The sequence below is a fragment of the Limanda limanda genome, chromosome 12 (assembly GCF_963576545.1).
Source record: "Limanda limanda chromosome 12, fLimLim1.1, whole genome shotgun sequence".
NCBI lineage: Eukaryota > Metazoa > Chordata > Actinopteri > Pleuronectiformes > Pleuronectidae > Limanda > Limanda limanda.
In genome coordinates this window covers 26944530-26964080 of record NC_083647.1, presented here as the reverse complement: position 1 = coordinate 26964080, position 19551 = coordinate 26944530, and the positions used below count along the sequence as shown (strand labels likewise).

General features: G+C 41.1%; 2 protein-coding genes across 2 annotated transcripts; both read right to left on the bottom strand.

Annotated features, from left to right (window-relative positions):
- Positions 1-7928: 7928 nt before the first annotated feature.
- On the bottom strand, positions 7929-12223 carry LOC133015080 (E3 ubiquitin-protein ligase TRIM39-like). Its single transcript, XM_061082210.1, has 3 exons — positions 10877-12223; positions 8124-8244; positions 7929-8005 (listed from the first exon to the last, which is right to left on the bottom strand). Exons 1-3 carry the CDS (start codon positions 12221-12223, stop codon positions 7929-7931), a joined length of 1545 nt encoding a protein of 514 aa, XP_060938193.1.
- Positions 12224-15387: 3164 nt separating this feature from the next.
- Positions 15388-16770, bottom strand: LOC133014894 (E3 ubiquitin-protein ligase TRIM35-like). Its single transcript, XM_061082111.1, has one exon. The coding sequence runs from the start codon at positions 16768-16770 to the stop codon at positions 15388-15390; it is 1383 nt and encodes a 460-aa protein (XP_060938094.1).
- Positions 16771-19551: the final 2781 nt, after the last annotated feature.

The window sequence follows — 19551 nt, the reverse complement described above, 5'->3', positions numbered from 1 at the left end:
TGAGTCTCCAGGTGAAGCTGAAAACAGACAGTCAGTCAGTCACAGCTCCATGAACTTCACTGAGGTTTACTTCCTCTCTGAGTCGAGGTGTTTGTTAAACTCACGGTCAGTGTGTGGAGCGTCGGCAGGTTGTAGTTTGACTCTTCTCTCCTGTAGCTGGACTCACTCAGGACGTCTGGTCTGGTTTGGTTCAGTTTGGTTTGGAAGGTGAATGTGATCGTCTGGTTTTCAGCCTGCGTCTCTTCAGGGAGGAACAGATGTGTCCTGGTTTCTCAGGTGAGTCAGGAGAGGGAGGAGCTTTAGATGCTGGATGATAAAACCTGTAAAACCTGAAACAAATGTAAAGCAGCTCTGCTGCCAGTACAAACTCTGCACCTCCCTCATGGACTGAACTCTAACACTTTAACTCTTCACTGCCTGATTCATCTGCCTGTGCAACATCAACGGTTCATGTGCAATACATACACTGCACATATCTCTACTGTCTTATCACTGTTGACATTAGTTTCATTACATTCATATATTTCTGTATTTTTTAATTCCTCACACTTAATTATTACATGTTACTTATTACCTGCTGATGTCTTTTTGACTCCTGCTGCTGTTATACTACAAATGTCCCATTTTGGGACTAATACAGGATAATTTGATCTTATCTTATCTTATCATAAATCCATGATGCTCTAGATCATTTAAAATCAAAACGAAGCAGCTTCATTGAGTTTGAGTTGGAATGGGGAGAATGTGTCCTCTCTCATTCCCACACCCTCGTCTTGCTTTAGAGTTACATTAACACCACTAAGGCGTTTCCACACTGAAATGCTCTCTGTGCTCACAGGTGTCTTTGTCTTTTGTCTTTGCGTCAGTTTGAATGACCGTCCAACACGTCCAACACATCTATTGACAATACACCACTGTTCACACACATACACACACTTTAATGTGTAGTCAGATACACATAGCGTAAACACACAAACATAACACATAGTTCTTCTCCTGCTTCTCAACCTCAGAATGTTTCATACTCCTTAAAAAGGGAGTCTGCCATAGCGGACAGATAACAGGTTTTCAAACCTCTGGCTTCATGAATCACTTCATTATATTAGTTCTGAGACATCCTCTCTCCTGTGCATGGTATGTCCCACACATCAGTACACACACATAAAATAAGCACACACACCGAGGCAATATGCTCATGAACTCTAGTACCCGCGACATGGCGTGCACGTCATCAACACGCGACGCCAGGGAGAAGACCCAGTGGACGCCAGGAGGAGGACCCAATGACGAACTTCTGTCACGCCCAGTATCGATATATAAGCTATCTGCGCAGTTTGTCTCGCCGCCATTATTTTTCCTCTGCAGCTTAACTGCATAGAACTGATGGCCCATGCATGATTCAATTGCTGGACACCGCATTTTCCTGACCTGTGACCTCTGAATAAACTTGCTTAATTTTAACTTGAGATCGACGACTCCTGCCCTTGATTTCCACTCTCAACACATCCAACACACCTGCAGAGATCATGTGACCAATCACATGCACTGGACATGCACGTCCCCCTGGACACAGGCTGTTGGAACAACATCTGTAAACAGCTGGTTCTGCAGATTGGAAGTTTATTAAAATTCAAGTGTCCATTTTCTTCTTCATGGTTTAAGAACCCTGATGTTTCCTTCACTTCTGTTTGAGCTACAATGCAGATGATGTGTTCCATCACCACAGAAAGGGGGCGCTGCAGCAGTCCACTCGAGTCTCGGCGAAGAAGAAGCAGCGGAAATGAGGCCATTTTGTTTTGAAAGATGGAAATTTAAAACTCAACGGTGTGAAACAGAAATGAATAAAAGCATCGAGGAACATGAGCTGAACGGAGCCGAACTGAAAGTAGGTTCATGACGTTTTGTCACTGACACGTTGTTTGAATCAGGGTTCAGGGCAAGGGAAGCTTGTAAATTACCTAAATAACATGTTGTTTTTCATTATAGATGTATAGATATATATTTCTGAATTCTGTGTTAATTTTGTCCAAACAGACGCACTATTGGTATTTGATGCATTTATTTTGAAATGTTGACGGTAGGAGAAATGGTATACTTTTATTTTGAAAAGGTAGTTCTGAGGTGTGCCTCCTTGTTGAATGAAAACTTTCCCTTCAGTTGTTTTGCACCTGGCTGATAAGGGCACAAGGATTGTGGATATTTCGTTTCTTGTCATTATTATTGACTGAATTCTAAACTTGCTTTTGCAGTTTTGCTGAGTTTAAGGAAACTGTGTGAGTGTGTGTAAGTTATCAACTTCACTGTGTGTAAGTCGTATTCGCCGTAATGCCAGAATGTAAACGTACCATTACCATGCCCTGGCTTCGACACACGTGGGGAAAAAGGGTCGCTCATTACCACCTGTTTGTGTGTGTGTTTAATTGTACAATATGTGGGTCAAACTATGCTCATTCTGAGAATGTGTATCATTCAAACTTATAATTTGTCCTTATGTTTATGATAATATGATGTGATTGATAAAGAGACAAATAATTTAATATAAGTTGAATATGTGTGTATGCAGCCCTCTATTAAGAGTTTGTTATTTTGTAAAGATAAATAGCTATAAAGTTCACAGGGATTTTATGTTTGTATAAATTCATGTTAAAGTCAAGCCTCATGAAGGACAATCTAAGAGAGAGTTGGTTAATAATATCACAACTTTAAAGGGCTATACAAGTCGTTTATAAGTACACAAGGGAAGTAATATTAGTTTTGTTTTCCTCCGAGCTCTTACGGTGTGTTCTCACTTATCACAGGATGTATGGAGATGTAAATAAAGTTCTGTGAAGCATCAGGAAAAGAGAGTCAGACCATCATTCAGCCGGGGAACCTACAGAGCTTGTTCCTTGTGTTTTGAATCGATGCTCTCGGTCGTGTTCACTTCACTTAAATCTCTGTTTCCCACAAATACCCGTATTAAATCTGTGGATCTTTTTTATTTGTGAATAATCATTTATTTTCACTCTCATTCTGTAAATTCACTTCGTACACTTTTATTTTATTGTGTTTTATTACTTTACATCGTCACATTTAGCTTCAGTAAAGAAAAGCTCCACAGTCACTGGGCTACATTGAGGATGATGAATAAGAATATGACAGTATTATGATGATTCTAATGTACTGTTTGTGTACTTGTGTTGTTATTAATGTATTTGTATGTTTTTCCACCTTCAACCTGCAGATGAAAACTAGCCTGCATCACTGACCCATGATATGATGGACTCCACTACACTTGTTAATTAATGTGCACTTTCCTTTCTAAATGCATGAATACGAACCTGCAGCAGTTTGTGTGGGTGAAGCTGCTGAAGTGAAGTTAATCAAACCGCTGCAGCGAACAGACACAAAGAAGAACTTTGTATTTCATCAATTAAAGATAACATAGACAAAATAAACAGTAATTATATGTTCAAAAGACGTCGTAGAGACAAAGGTGAGAGATTCAGTAACACACAGCATGGAACATGGTAGAATTCAAATTTCTATTTGTTTTGTATTATCATCATTGGTGAGGATAAGGAAACTATTAGAATGAAATCTTCCATCTCACTGTAGTCATCAAGAGTTAATTCATATAAATATATAATTGTTTTTCAAAAGATTACTTACCCTCCCTTAATAACTGCAGGTCAGACATGTGTTTAACATATAACACTAAATATATAGAAAATAACATCAGTGATACTTGTGATTGTGTTTAATTAATCAAACTATAACACTCGTCCTGTTTGTAGATGAAACATGGAGAATATCACTAGTTCAGCATGTATTTTATCATTTGTTGAATTTCGTATCGGCCATGACCTTCACTTTAAGGGCCTCAAGAATGGTGGGTAATGTTAGCTAACGTAGCTAATGCTATAGCGGCTAATGCTACCTAGAAAGTGGATGCTTAGTTTGCTCTTTAACCAAACGATGTGAGACCAGAAACATGACAATGAGGTCAAAGTGTGATTCTGTGTGAAATGTAATCACAGTTAACTGAGACTCCACCACAGAGTGATGATGTCATCACGTTGTTTGACTGAGTTTACCCTGAATGTAGATCTCCATCTCCGGCTCGACTTTGACACACACAGTCATGTTAGCTTTATATTTACATTTCATTTTAAAAAATGTCAAAACTCTGTTTCTGTTTCATAGTTTTTATTATTTTGATCACAATATTAAAATCCCATCACTAGGCTGCTGTTGAATAAACACTTTTACAGACAGAATCATTTTGGCTTCATCACATCAAACAGACAAATGTTCATATATGTTGGATTATTTAATATGTGAACAGACTTTATGTGATTAAACATGAATCATGTCTCATGTGTGAGTTTTAATAAAGTTGAATGTGAACAATGATCAGCTGTTATTGATAAATGTGTTTTATGTGTATCTTCATCAGTTTGCTCGGCTTCATGGATCCACACAAAATATAAATGATAGAAAACATTTTGCATGAAAGTAAAAAACAAACCAAAGATAAAGATCAGAAAATAATCAAATCTTTTTAAACACACGTGGAAAAGTCGACAGAAGAAATATAAATGAGTGAGAAGTAAAACGAGAAATAAACAAAGCTTCAGAATAACGAGTTTAACATTTAAATTCAGCAGATTTCTCTTGAAGAAACAAACATGATGAATAAAATCTTTATCTCTAACGGCTCACTCTGATCCTCTGGATCTTCTGCACAGAGAGAACAGAAAATGCTGATGGTGACACTGCAGAGTATTTACCTTCATAGTAGAATATTCTCCATGTTCCAGACAGATCTTTTCCCTTCCTCTGGACAAACTCTGTTGACACACCCAGTAACCAGTTTGTACTGTCTCCAACCAGGACGTCCCAGCTGTGAGTCCCTGAGTTAAAACCCTCAGATCCCAGGACTGAAGCATGTTTATCAAACCTCTCTGGATTGTCAGGAAGCTTCTGTCTCTCTCCTCAAACTGGTCAGATCTTCAGACAGGACGAGTTCTGGATGAGCAGAGTTTGGGTCCAGAACCACAGGACTGTAGGAGACCAAGTCCTTCATCCTGTTCCAGATGTTGAAGCTCAGGTTACCCAGATGTTTGGCCTTCTCTATCAGAGCTCTTGAGGCCAGCTGTGGATCATCCAGCAGGAGGCGCTGCTGGACTCGTTCCACTGCAGCCTTGTAGTTGAGCAGGAACAAGACGTCTTCAGCTCTCAGCTCGTCCTTTGTGGTTCTGATTGTGTCTGAAAGAGCCGTTAAGTCTCTGCTCAGAGCCTCAATCTTCTCCTTCATCATCCGACTCTTCTGCTCCTCTTTCTCCCTCAGTGCAGCCATCCTGGCCTCCTCTTCCTCCTCCAGAAACCGATGAAGCTTTTTAAACTGCTCCTTGATCTGCGTCTCTGTGAGTCGGGCCTGGACCTTAATGTGTTCTGCTGTTTGTTCAAACTCTACTTTAACACGTTCAAAACACTGTAACTTCTCCTTCAAGGGCTCCAGAGTTTCCTGAAGCTGCTTCTTGTGTTGTTGTGCAGCTTCATCGATGGGTCTGAATCTGTGGTCGGTGTGTTTTTCTGCATCTCTGCAGATGACACACACTGGCTGCTGATGGTCCAGACAGAAGAGTCTGAGTTTCTCTGAGTGCAGACTGCAGAGAGCATGAGAAGAGCTCTGATCTCTCTCCTGTAAGAAGGTCTCACACAGGTTCTTTAACACCAGGTTACAAGGTGGTTCTGACCTTGAAGATCTTCTCTTACAAAGTGGACACTCTTTTACTTCTTTGTCTTTCCACCACCTCTTCAAACAGTCTTTACAGAAGCTGTGGCTACATGACAGAATGACAGGATCTCTGAAGACATCACAGCAGACGGGACAGTAGAGATCCTCTTCTAATCTGGAAGCCATTGAGTCTCCAGGTGAAGCTGAAAACAGATAGTCAGTCAGTCACAGCTCCATGAACTTCACTGAGGTTCACTTCCCCTCTGAGTCAAGGTGTTTGTTAAACTCACGGTCAGTGTGTGGAGCGTCGGCAGGTTGTAGTTTGACTCTTCTCTCCTGTAGCTGGACTCACTCAGGACGTCTGGTCTGGTTTGGTTTAGTTCGGTTTGGAAGGTGAATGTGATCGTCCCGTTTTCAGCCTGCGTCTCTTCAGGGAGGAACAGACGTTTTTTTGGTTTCTCAGGTGTGTCAGGACAGGGTGGAGCTTGAGATGCTGGATGACAAAACCTGTAGAAACATGTACAAGTAGCTCTGCTGCCAGTACAAACTCTGCACCTCCCTTATGGACTGCACTCTACAACTTCTACTACTCTTAACTGTGCCTGATTCATCTGCCTGTGCAACATCAACTGTTCATGTGCAATTCGCAATGTGCATTCACTGTTCATATTCTCACACTGCACATATCATGACTGACATATATACTGTATACATGAGTTTAATTACATCTATATTTTTTTTTCTGAGCGAACCAGCGGAGCACATGCAACCCGGCAGGACCCGGCTGTCATCAGCTGAATGACAGGGACAACTGCTGCATGTGCTGTGGACAACGAGGCCAAAATGTGTCATCTTGTCCAGTAAAATACCGGGCTCACCAGGAATTCCCATGGTGTTGGTGAGCAGGGCTGGTCTTTCCTACAGGCGAAATAGGCGGTTGCCTAGGGCGCCCCTCAGAGGGTGGCATCAAAAACTGCGCCCAGCAAAACAAATTATAATTGTTTTTTTTTGCTGGGCAGAGTTTTTTGCGCCCCCTTCTTTATCTCCAACCAATATTTTCACATTCAAAAAATACATTTTAACATAAGGGTAAAATGAACCAAAAATTTTAAGCCATGGAGGGCAACCTGATTTGGATGGGAAGGAGCTGGCCCAGGAGTTGAAACATTTACCTGACTTGCCTTCAAAGAGCATCTCAACTCTTGAGTTGTTCAAATTCATTCAAACAAAGCAGCTCACAGAGATATATCCTAACCTTTGTATTGCTCTGCGGATCAGTGCAACCCTTCCAGTTACAGTAGCTTCAGCCGAGAGGAGTTTTTCCAACTTAAAACTTTTGAACACATACCTGAGGTCAACCATGGCTCAAGAACGCCTCAGTGGTCTGGCTCTCATCAGCATTAACCATGAAGGACTGCACTGTAACCCTTGAAGTGTGGAGTGAAATGTATATAGTTCTTTAGACAACGTTAATTTGCACTATTTATATTATACAATTTATTTGTTTATTTTTAATTTGATATTTTGATTATTTAACACTCTTACATTTACATATATTATTGTATTGTTTGTTATTATTATTATTGTTTGTTAACTAGGTTGTTTATGTGTTTGATTCTATAGTGTGCACTTTGCACTCTTGTTCTTGCAATGAATAAAGGTGCAGAACTTTACTGTAGAAATGTTAAGAATAGGGTCAATGATTTTCCGTTTCAAAAAACTGAATTTTCCGTTTCACAATTTGGTGAATTCTGTTTTATTCCATTTCGGCTAATTTTGTTCAGGTAGATTGATGGCTTAAATTGAGTGAATAATATGTGCCACAAGTGACCCAGATCTTCTAAGATTGTTGTTTGCCAGCAATCAACAGAACAGAAGACTAAAAAAACATTATTTGCAGGCGATTTGGAAGATGAGCGAGTGAATGTGACAGACTGTAGCGGAGGTGTGTGTGTGCATTAACTGTTGAACAGGGGGGCGTGGCCGGAGCTGAGTTCAGCACAGACGTGACCTTTTCTCAGTGATTTTGTTCCTTAATGAATGTTTGTTCACCGTTGCGATTGTTGTTGTGTTTATTATAAAGAAATGCAGTCTTACAGGGAAAAATACCATCTGAAAGTTGCAATTCCGTTTTCATGGAAAATCGTTTGGAGGGGGGGGGGGGGGGGGGCACCAGGAGTGAAGCTTGCCTAGAGTGCCGAATGTGCTAGGGCCGGCCCTGCTGGTGAGCCACATCACAAGTTCTGAAATGCCCTCTCATCCCCTTCTCATCGCCCAGCTTTTCTGCAAAGGACAGACTAACACTTAAACTTAAAGGAGGTGTTTAACAAGGCTCAGGCCACTTTGCTTCCCCCCCACCGCCCGTATGACTGCGCCATCGATCTCCTCCCTGGTACCTCACCCCCAGGGGGCGACTCTTCTCCCTGTCTACTCCTGAGACCAAGGCCATGGAGAGGTACATCAATGACTCGCTGGCTGCCGGCATTATCCGTCCTTCTTCCTCTACGTTTGTCCGTGTGTGTCTGAGAAGATGGCAATAGAACTGAACTCTAAACAAAAGCAGAAGGGTGGGGGCAGGAGCAGCTTGGGCCAAATATATGGCCTTCACACAAATGATTTATAATAACCGTTGCTGCTTAGTGTTAATCTTGAAGTCAGTTAGAATGTGTGTGCGTCAGATCGCTGGTCAGTCTCACACCTGTCTTGATAAGAGGTCTGATAAGAGCCGCTGCCTGTTGTGAGATTGTGAATCTGTGGCATACTATACACTGTACTTTAACTTGTTCTCATACCTAACTTTTTTATATTAAAGCATGACTCCCTTATATTTATTCAACATCACACAGAGTTCAAGCAGCTGCCCCAGGTTCTGACGTGGAGATAGAAAGGCGTTGTTTTGTTTGGAGGATGTGAATGTTCACACAACAGAACATACAGCCGATAGAGCAGGAACACAATATTCTTTACCCCAATGAACAACAACACTGACCCACAAGGCTTCAGCTGAGTCAAGGCTTGTTTATGTGAAGATTTGCTCAGCAACTATCAGAGGAGGAGCGAGACTGGGAGCGGCTCCTCATCACTTCCTGGTTCCAGAGCCAAGAGGCTGGAACTACGCCTGCGCACCATCGAGGAAGAACCAAGTCTCGACTCCCCTACATTATTGACCAATGAAATTATACCTACTGTTATCAAATATCACAACCACCGTCCGTGCGGTGCGACTCTTGACGGTCCGGTGCTGCTAGAGGGCCGGGGCCGTGCGTTGGGTGCCCATTGCTTCGCTGTAACTTTTCATACCTTTTCATTGCTTCTTAATAAATACTTGTGGAACCAAACCGAGACCGGCTCTTCTCATATTTGGGATAAAAGAACACGACACATGGCAGCGAAGTCAACAAAGAGAGTGTGAGTGTGCGTGTGGGAGAGTGTGAGTGAGTGCGTGTGGGAGAGACTCTTTTTAAGAAGACGAATGTGACTCTTAAAAACTCCTTCTGTGTTACGGTCTAGCATTTTAGTTTGTATTTTTCAGCCTTTTTGTTAAGAGTGTTTTCTGTTTCCTGTTTTATTTTGTAGTCACTGTTCCTTGTTCGTTTTTCTGTCTTCACTTCCTGTTCTGTGGTTGTCTGCCCCAGTCCTTATGTGTTACACCTGTGTTCAATTGCCCCTGCCTTCCTTGTGTGTATATAAGTCTCTGTGCTCCCGCGTGTTGTAACTAGGTGATGTTGTGTCCTGATCTCCCGTGTTCTCTGTGTCCTCCTGAGTCTCTGCATCTCTGCATCCCCTGTGGAAGCTTCCTGTGTTTGTGTTTCTCCAGTTTCTCCCCTTTATTGCTTTAGTTGATTTATCTGGTTAAAGACTTGTTTCATTCAATTACTATTTTTGTTTATACTTTGCGTCTGGGTCCTATTGCTTCCCCAAATCCCTGACATTCAGTATGAAGCTACGAAACTGTGACGTTACTTTATATAAAAAGCCACTTTAAACTGTTTGAACTTTGACCTTTTTGTCCTGGTTACACTCTTCTGTTCTTCTTGTGCGTCGGTAAACTGATGATGATGATGATGATGATGATGATGATGATGATGATGATGATGATGATGATGATGATGAAGATGATGAAGATGATGATTATGATGATGCTTCACTTCCACTGTTTTGCTACATTTCATGTGAAAAGTTTTGAATCGCTGCTGGTCCAGAAACGCAGATGGAGACGCTCACAACCTGTCATGACCATAACTAAGTATTCAGTGTTTCCAAATCAGCTCAAGTTTGCTTAATAATTTGTGTGTGAGTAAAGTCAAAAGTATGACATCATCAAATGATTGTACATTTTAAAAAGTAATATTTCATGAATAAATGTATATCAATTTCAAAACCTGAAACTGTGTTAAATCCTACTTAATGACAGATAATGTTATATTTACATTTTGAATTAAAAAAGGTCAGAACTCTGTTTCTGTTTCATAGTTTTTATTATTTTGATCACAATGTTAAAATCACATCACTAGGCTGCTGTTGAATAAACACTTTTACAGACAGAATCATTTTGGCTTCATCACATCAAACAGACAATGACAGAAAACATTTTCCATGAAAGTTAAAAAACAAACAATTGATAAAGATCAGAAAAAAATCAAATCTTTTTGCACACGTGGAAAAGTTGACATTAGAAATAAAAATGAGTGAGAAGTAAAAGGAGAACATTTTTAACATTTAAATTCAGCAGATTTCTCTTGAAGAAATAAACATGATGAATAAAATCTTCGCATCTAACGTGTGTGAGTTTTAATCAAGTTTGTTGAATGTGAACAATGATCAGCTGTTATTGATAAATGTGTTTTTATGTGGATCTTCATCAGTTTGCTTGACTTCATGGATCCACACAAAATCTAAATGACAGAAAACATTTTCCATGAAAGTTAAAAAACAAACCATAGATAAAGATCAGAAAAAAACCAAATCTTTTTACACACGTAGAAAAGTCGACAGTAGAAATAAAAATGAGTGAGAAGTAAAAGGAGAAATAAACAAAGCTTTAGAATAACGAGTTTAACATTTAAATTCAGCAGATTTGTCTTGAAGAAATAAACATGATGAATAAAATCTTCATCTCTAACGGCTCTGATCCAGCGTCACAGAGACTTTCACAGGTAACAGCTTCATGTGACCTATAATGCCAAAGAATGGAAACATCTTCTGAGTGAAAGTGTGCGTGAAGGTGTGAATGTGTTTGTTAGTATCAAGATCATAGAATGACAGTTCTCCTCTGTTCCAGTCCAGTTTCACTCTGATCCTCTGGATCTTCTGCACAAAGAGAACAGATGATGCTGATGGTGACAATGTTGTGCATTCACCTTCATAGAACCTTATTCTCCATGTTCCAGACAGATTGTCTCCCTTCCTCTGGACAGACTCTGCTGACACACCCATTGACCAGCGTGTACTGTCTCCAACCAGGACGTCCCAGCTGTGAGTCCCTGAGTTAAAACCCTCAGATCCCAGGACTGAGGCGTAATAATCAAACCTCTCTGGATTGTCAGGAAGCTTCTGTTTCTCTCCTTCTCTCAAACTGGTCAGATCTTCAGACAGGACGAGTTCTGGATGAGCAGAGTTTGGGTCCAGAACCACAGGACTGTAGGAGACCACGTCCTTCATCTTGTTCAAGATGTTGATGCCTAGGTTACCCAGATGTTTGGCCTTCTCTATCAGAGCTCCTGAGGCCAGCTGTGGATCATCCAGCAGGGGGCGCTGCAGGACTCGTTCCACTGCAGCCTTGTAGTTGAGCAGGAACGAGACGTCTTCAGCTCTCAGCTCGTCCGCTGTGGTTCTGATTGTGTCTGAAAGAGCTGTTATGTCTCTGCTCAGAGCCTCAATCTTCTCCTTCATCATCCGACTCTTCTGCTCCTCTTCCTCCCTCAGTGCAGCGATCCTGGTCTCCTCTTCCTCCTCCAGAAACTGATGAAGCTTTTTAAACTGCTCCTTGATCTGTGTCTCTGTGAGTCCGGCCTGGACCTTAATGTGTTCTGCTGTTTGTTCAAACTCTACTTTAACACGTTCAAAACTCTGTAACTTCTCCTTCAAGGGCTCCAGAGTTTCCTGAAGCTGCTTCTTGTGTTGTTGTGCAGCTTCATCAATGGGTCTGAATCTGTGGTCAGTGTGTTTTTCTGAATCTCTGCAGACGAGACACACTGGCTGCTGATGGTCCAGACAGAAGAGTCTGAGTTTTTCTGAGTGCTGAATGCAGAGAGCATGTGAAGAGCTCTGATCTCTCTCCTGTAAGAAGGTCTCACACAGGTTCTTTAACACCAGGTTACAAGGTGGTTCCATCTTTGAAGATCTTCTCTTACAAAGTGGACACTCTTTAACTTCTTTGTCTTTCCACCAGCTCTTCACACAGTCTTTACAGAAGCTGTGGCTACATGACAGAAGAACAGGATCTCTGAAGACATCATGGCAGACAGGACAGTAGAGATCCTCTTCTAATCTGGAAGCCATTGAGTCTCCAGGTGAAGCTGAAAACAGACAGTCAGTCAGTCACAGCTCCATGAACTTCACAGAGGTTCACTTCCCCTCTGAGTCGAGGTGTTTGTTAAACTCACGGTCAGTGTGTGGAGCGTCGGCAGGTTGTAGTTTGACTCTTCTCTCCTGTAGCTGGACTCACTCAGGACGTTTGGTCTGGTTTGGTTTAGTTTGGTTTGGAAGGTGAATGTGATCGTCTGGTTTTCAGCCTGCGTCTCTTCAGGGACGAACAGATGCTTCCTGGTTTCTCAGGTGTGTCAGGAGAGGGAGGAGCTTGAGATGCTGGATGATAAAACCTGTAAAACCTGAAACAAATGTACAAGCAGCTCTGCTGCCAGTACAAACTCTGCACCTCCCTTATGGACTGAACTCTAACACTTTAACTCTTAACTGCCTGATTCATCTGCCTGTGCAACATCAACGCTTCATGTGCAATACAGTCACTGTTCTTATTCTTTCACCGCGCATATCTTTACTGTCTTTACACAGTTTACATTAGTTGAATTACATTCACATAATTCAATATTTTTTAATTCCTCACACTTCAGTTTTACATGTTACTTATTACCTGCTGATGTCTTTTTGACTCCTGCTGCTTTAATACTAAAATTGTCCCATTGTGGGACTAATAAATGATCATCTTATCTTATCTTATCTTTAAACAAATCCATGATGCTCCAGATCATTAAAAATCAAAACGATGCAGCTTCATTGAGTTTGAGTTGGAATAGTCAGAATGTTTCCTCTCTCATTCCCTCACCCTCTTCTTGCTTTAGAGTTACATTAACACCACTGAGGCGTTTCCACACTGAAACGCTCTATGTGCTCACAGGTATTTTGTCTTTGCGTCAGTTTGAATCTCCGTCCAACACGTCCAACACGTCCAACATGTCCAACACGTCTAACACGCCTACAGAGATCATGTGACCAATCACATGCACTGGACATGCACGTCCCCCTGGACACAGGCTGTTGGAACATCATCTGTAAACAGTTGGTTCTGCAGATTGGAAGTTTATTAAAATTCAAGTGTCCATTTTCTTCTTCATGGTTCAAGGACCCTGTTGTTTCCTTCACTTCTGTTTGAGTTACAATGCAGATGATGTGTTATCCCATCACCACAGAGAGGGGGCGCTGCAGCAGTCAACTGGAGTCTCAGTAAAGAAGAAAAATCAGAAATGAGGCAGTTGTGTTTTGAAAGAGGGAAATTTAAAACTCAACGGTGTAAAACAAAAATGAATAAAAGCATCGAGAGCCAGAGGAACATGAGCTGAACGGAGCCGAACTGAAAGTAGGTTCATGGACGTTTCCTCACTGACACGTTGTTTGATTCAGGGTTCAGGGCAAGTGAAGCTTGTAAATGAACTATATAACCTGTTGTTTTTCATTATAGATGTATAGATATATATTTCTGAATTCTGTGTTAATTAAGTTTGTTCCCTGTGTTTTGAATCGATGCTCTCGGCCGCGTTTACTTCACTTAAATCTCTGTTTCCCACAAACATCAATGTTACCTCTGTAGATCATTGGTATTTGTGAATAATCATTTATTTTCACCTCGTACACTTTTATTTCACTGTTTTATTATTTTACATCGTCACATTTAGCTTCAATAAGGAAAAGCTACACAGTCTCTGGGCTACATTGAGGATGATGAATAAGAATATGACAGAATTATGTTGATTCTGATGTACTGTGTGTGTACTTGTGTTGTTATTCATGCATTTGTATGTTTTTCTACCATCAACCTGCAGATGAAAACTAGCCTGCATCATTTAATCTGACCCATTATATGATGGACTCCACTAAACTTGTTAATTAATGTGCATTTTCCTTTTTAAATGCATAAATACGAACATGCAGCAGTTTGTGATGGTGAAGCTGCCGAAGTGAAGTTAATCAAACCGCTGCAGCGAACAGACACAAAGATAAACTTTGTATTTCATCAATTAAAGATAACATAGACAAATTAAACAGTAATTAAATGTTCAAAAGACACCGTAGAGAGAAAGGTGAGAGTATCAGTAACACACAGCATGGAACATGGTAAAATTCAAATTTCAATTTTTTTTTAATATCATCATTGGTGAGGATAAAGAAACTACAAGAATGAAATCATCCATCTCACTGTAGTCATCAAGAGTTAATTCATATAAATATATAATGGTTTTTCAAAATATTACTTACCCTCCCATGTTAACTGCAGTTAAGACATATGTTTAACATCTAACACTAAATATATAGAAAATAATATCAGTGATACTTGTGATTGTGTTTAATTAATCAAACTATAACACTTGGCCTGTTTGTAGATGAAACATGGAGAAAGTCACTAATTCAGCTTGTAATTTATAATTTGTTCAATCGTGTATCGGCCATGACCTTCACTTTAACGGCCTCAAGAATGGTGGCTAATGGGTAATGTTAGCTAACAAAGCTAAAGCTAACATAGCTAATGCCAGCGTGGCTAATGCTACCTAGCAAGCAGATGCTTAGTTTGCTCTTTAACCAAACGATGTGAGACCAGAAACATGACAATGAGGTCAAAGTGTGATTCTGTGTGAAATGTAATATATGTTGGATTATTTAATTTTGACAGATAATGTTATATTTACATTTTGACTGAAAGGTCAGAACTCTGTTTCTATTTCATAGTTTTTATTATTTTGATCACAATATTAAAATCACATCACTAGGCTGCTGTTGAATAAACACTTTTACAGACAGAATCATTTTGGCTTCATCACATCAAACAGACACATGTTCATATGTTGGATTATTTCATATGTGAACAGACTTTTTAATAAAAGTTTTTAAATAAAGTTTGTTGAATGTGAACAATGATCAGCTGTTATTGATAAATGTGTTTTTATGTGGATCTTCATCAGTTTGCTCGACTTCATGGATCCACACAAAACATAAATGACACAAAACATTTTCCATGAAAGTAAAAAACAAACCAAAGATAAAGATCATAAAATAATGAGATATTTTTACACAAACGTAAATGTCGACAGTAGAAATAAAAATGAGTGAGAAGTAAAAGGAGAAATAAACAAATCTTTAGAATAACGAGTTTAACATTAAAAATCTGCAGATTTCTCTTGAAGAAATAAACATGATGAATAAAATCTCTATCTCTAACGGCTCTGATCCAGCGTCACAGAGACATTCACAGGTAACAGCTTGAAGGGATCTAAAATGCTAAAGAATGGAAACATCTTCTGAGTGAAAGTGTGTTTGAAGGTGTGAATGTGTTTGTTAGTATCAGGATCAGAGAAGGACAGTTCTCCTCTGTTCCAGTCCAGTTTCACTCTGATCCTCTGGATCTTCTGCACAGAGAGAACAAATGTTTCTGATGGTGAAGTTGCGTAGTATTTACCTTCATAGAACTGTATTCTCCATGTTCCAGACATATCGACTCCCTTCCTCTGGACAGGCTTTGCTCCTACACCCAGTGCCCAGTTTGTACTGTCTCCAACCAGGACGTGCCAGCTGTGAGTCCCTGAGTTAAAACCCTCAGATGCCAAGATTGAGGCTTGTTTATCAAACCTCTCTGGATTGTCAGGAAGCTTCTGTTCCTCTACTCGTCTCAAACTGGTCAGATCTTCAGACAGGACGAGCCATGGATGAGCAGAGTTTGGGTCCAGAACCACAGGACTGTAGGAGACCACGTCCTTCATCTTGTTCCAGATGTTGAAGCTCAGGTTGCCCAGATGTTTGGCCTGGTCTATCAGAGCTCCTGAGGCCAGCTGTGGATCATCCAGCAGGGGGCGCTGCTGGACTCGTTCCACTGCAGCCTTGTAGTTGAGAAGGAACGAGACGTCTTCAGCTCTCAGCTCGTCCTCTGTGGTTCTGATTGTGTCTGAAAGAGCCGTTATGTCTCTGCTCAGAGACTCAATCTTCTCCTTCATCATCTGACTCTTCTGCTCCTCTTCCTCCCTCAGTGCAGCCATCCTGGCCTCCTCTTCCTCCTCCAGAAACCGATGAAGCTTTTTAAACTGCTCCTTGATCTGCGTCTCTGTGAGTCCAGCCTGGACCTTAATGTGTTCTGCTGTTTGTTCAAACTCTACTTTAACACGTTCAAAACTCTGTAACTTCTCCTTCAAGGGCTCCAGAGTTTCCTGAAGCTGCTTCTTATGTTGTTGTGCAGCTTCATCGATGGGGCTGAATCTGTGGCCGGTGTGTTTCTCTGAATCTCTGCAGACGAGACACACTGGCTGCTGATGGTCCAGACAGAAGAGTCTGAGTTTCTCTGAGTGCAGACTGCAGAGAGCAGGTGAAGAGCTCTGATCTCTCTCCTGTAAGAAGGTCTCACACAGGTTCTTTAACACCAGGCTAACAGGTGGTTCTGACTTTGAAGATCTTCTCTTACAAAGTGGACACTCTTTTACTTCTTTGTCTTTCCACCAGCTCTTCACACAGTCTTTACAGAAGCTGTGGCTACATGACAGAAGAACAGGATCTCTGAAGACATCATGGCAGACGGGACAGCAGAGATCCTCTTCTGATCTGGAAGCCATTGAGTCTCCAGGTGAAGCTGAAAACAGACAGTCAGTCAGTCACAGCTCCATGAACTTCACTGAGGTTCACTTCCCCTCTGAGTCGAGGTGTTTGTTAAACTCACGGTCAGTGTGTGGAGCGTCGGCAGGTTGTAGTTTGACTCTTCTCTCCTGTAGCTGGACTCACTCAGGACGTCTGGTCTGGTTTGGTCAGTTTGGTTTGGAAGGTGAATGTGATCGTCTGGTTTTCAGCCTGCGTCTCTTCAGGGAGGAACAGACATTTCCTGGTTTCTCTGGTGTGTCAGGACACGATTGTAAAAAGTAATTCAAGCCTGGGAATTTATAACTGGTCAAAAGTCATTTGGCAGCAACAAGCTCACACAGACAAGAGACTTGGTTGTGAAATAGCTGCTTGAATATGATCGTTATCTGCTGAGTGTTCAAAATTGAGAAGTAGTTCCGCAAAAGTTAAAGTGAAAGTTAAATATTAACAGGAAGTGGGGGGGCTGGGGGGGTGGAGGGAGTCTGTGACGTAACTGCAGAGCTGAAGTTTCATTAAAGAGACAGAAGCAAAGTGAAAACAAATGGACACAAGTTCAGAAAATGAAGGGATGGTTTTATAAATTCAAATCAGCTCAAGTTTGCTTGTTAATTTGTGTGAGTGCAGTGAAAAGTATGACATCATCAAATGATTGTACATTTTGTTGTGATTATTATATCTTAAGTGTGACACCCTTATATGTTGTTACTTCAGGCATTCAATAAATGTGGCTGTCAGAAACATATTTAATATTAATATTTAATAATACCTTTAGTTTACATTAAAGCTTACTCGGGGCACAAACCTTTAACTACAAATGTGAAACTCTGATTAACAATCAAATTAATAAATATAACCAAAATGACCATATATATATAGTTAGCAAAGTGGAAGGTTATAGAGTTCTTGACAGTGTAAAGGTTGGCAAATTCACACTTATGCAACATTAATGTAAATAACCTTTGTGAAAGAAGAAAATTGGTCCTCCTCCTCCTCTCCTCCTCTCCCCTCCTCCTCCTCTCCTCTCCTCCTCTTCTCCTCCCCTCCTCCTCTCCTTCTCTCCCCTCCTCCTCTCCTCCTCTCCTCCTCTCCCATCCTCCTCTCCTCCTCTCCTCATCTCCCCTCCTCCTCCTCTCCTCCTCCTCTCCTCCTCTCCCCTCCTCCTCCTCTCCTCCTCTCCCCTCCTCCTCTCCTCCTATCCACCTCTCCCATCCTCCTCTCCTCCTCCTCTCCTCACCCCTTTCCTGAGCTGAGATATAAGGTTAAATGAGTTTGATGTCAACTATCTGCAGAGAGAGAAAGAGAGAGAGAGAGAGAGAGAGAAATAAATCATTTTGACTGACAGCTCAACATCATGGTGTGTGTGTGTGTGTGTGTGTGTGTGTGTGTGTGTGTGTGTGTGTGTGTGTGTGTGTGTGTGTGTGTGTGTGTGTGTGTGTGTGTGTGTGTGTGTGATTTGTGTCTGTAATTTCCTTTCATTGTGTTTTACGTCTGCAAATCAAATAAAATCTGAGAAGTTTCAGTGTGTCTGACAGTTTGTTAAATAAAGATGCCAAAACTTCTTGATCGCCCCCTGGTGGCTGGCTGCAGTGTAGGTCATAAAAACCTCCTACTCCTTGTTTGCAGATTGGACATGGACCAAACTTCATCAAAGAAAACTTAACATAAATGTTTGTGGAAGATGGCTTCTGTCATGAGATTTGCTTTGGTTCAATGTCCTGTTGTAGAAATCAGCCTCTTTTCGCTGTCTTGTCATTTGTCTGCCGATATTCAGTCTTTGCTTCACTCTTCACTTCACTCGTCTCTCTCTCTGAATCGTTTCCTGCGTCTCTGACCGCCACCGAACGCCAAAGCAGAATATTCCTCACGCCCCCTGATCTACGATCTCCACATCAAACGCACCTTTGCAGATTGAGGCCAAATAGCTCGGTTTGGACTTCACAGCACTTGTCTTGCACGTCGACCGTGGTTTGCACATGTGAGACGCTGCACCACCTCCTGTGTCAGCTCCTCTGCAGCCGTTCACACTCCACATCTTCCTACAGTTCCTCTTGTGTAACACTGGAATAAAATAAACTCTGATTCTGCAGCTTTTTGTCCTAATTCTGATCTCAGAAAGTGATTGTGGTGGAAAACTGACAGGCAATTGTGTGTTTGTTCCAAGTGCAAGTGGTCTCTGAGTCATCTGGTTTACTTTCTCTTATCTTGTGTATATGTGTGTCCTTGGCCGTCCCTTCTCGAGGCAAACTGCCAGTCACAACACCAGCCAGGAATCAAATCAAATCAAATCAAAGTTTATTGTCACATGCAACAATGACAGTGTCATCGGAGCAGTGAAATTCTTGTGACATGACAGGCAACATCCACGCAGTAGACAGGCTTTTTACAAAATTTAAAAAAATGACATAATACTGTTGGGGCACCTTACTCCCCCAACATCTGCTCCCCGGGCGCCATACATGGCTGCCAACTGCTCTGTGTGTCCTGCACAGATGGGTTAAAAGCAGAAGTTAAATTTCCCTCCTTGCATGAGTGTGATTGTGCATGACTGTGCATGTGTTTGGGACAAATAAATGTATCTTAATCTTAATCTTAATCTTATTATTTTTTTATTATAATCTCATCCTCATTATTATTATTATTATTATTATTATTATTATTATTACTTGTTACTGATCCGTCACATTTTCTTTTTGCTATTTAAAAAAATAAAGAGGATATTACGTAATGACGCAGACTTGACGAATCAGAGGAGGAGCCTC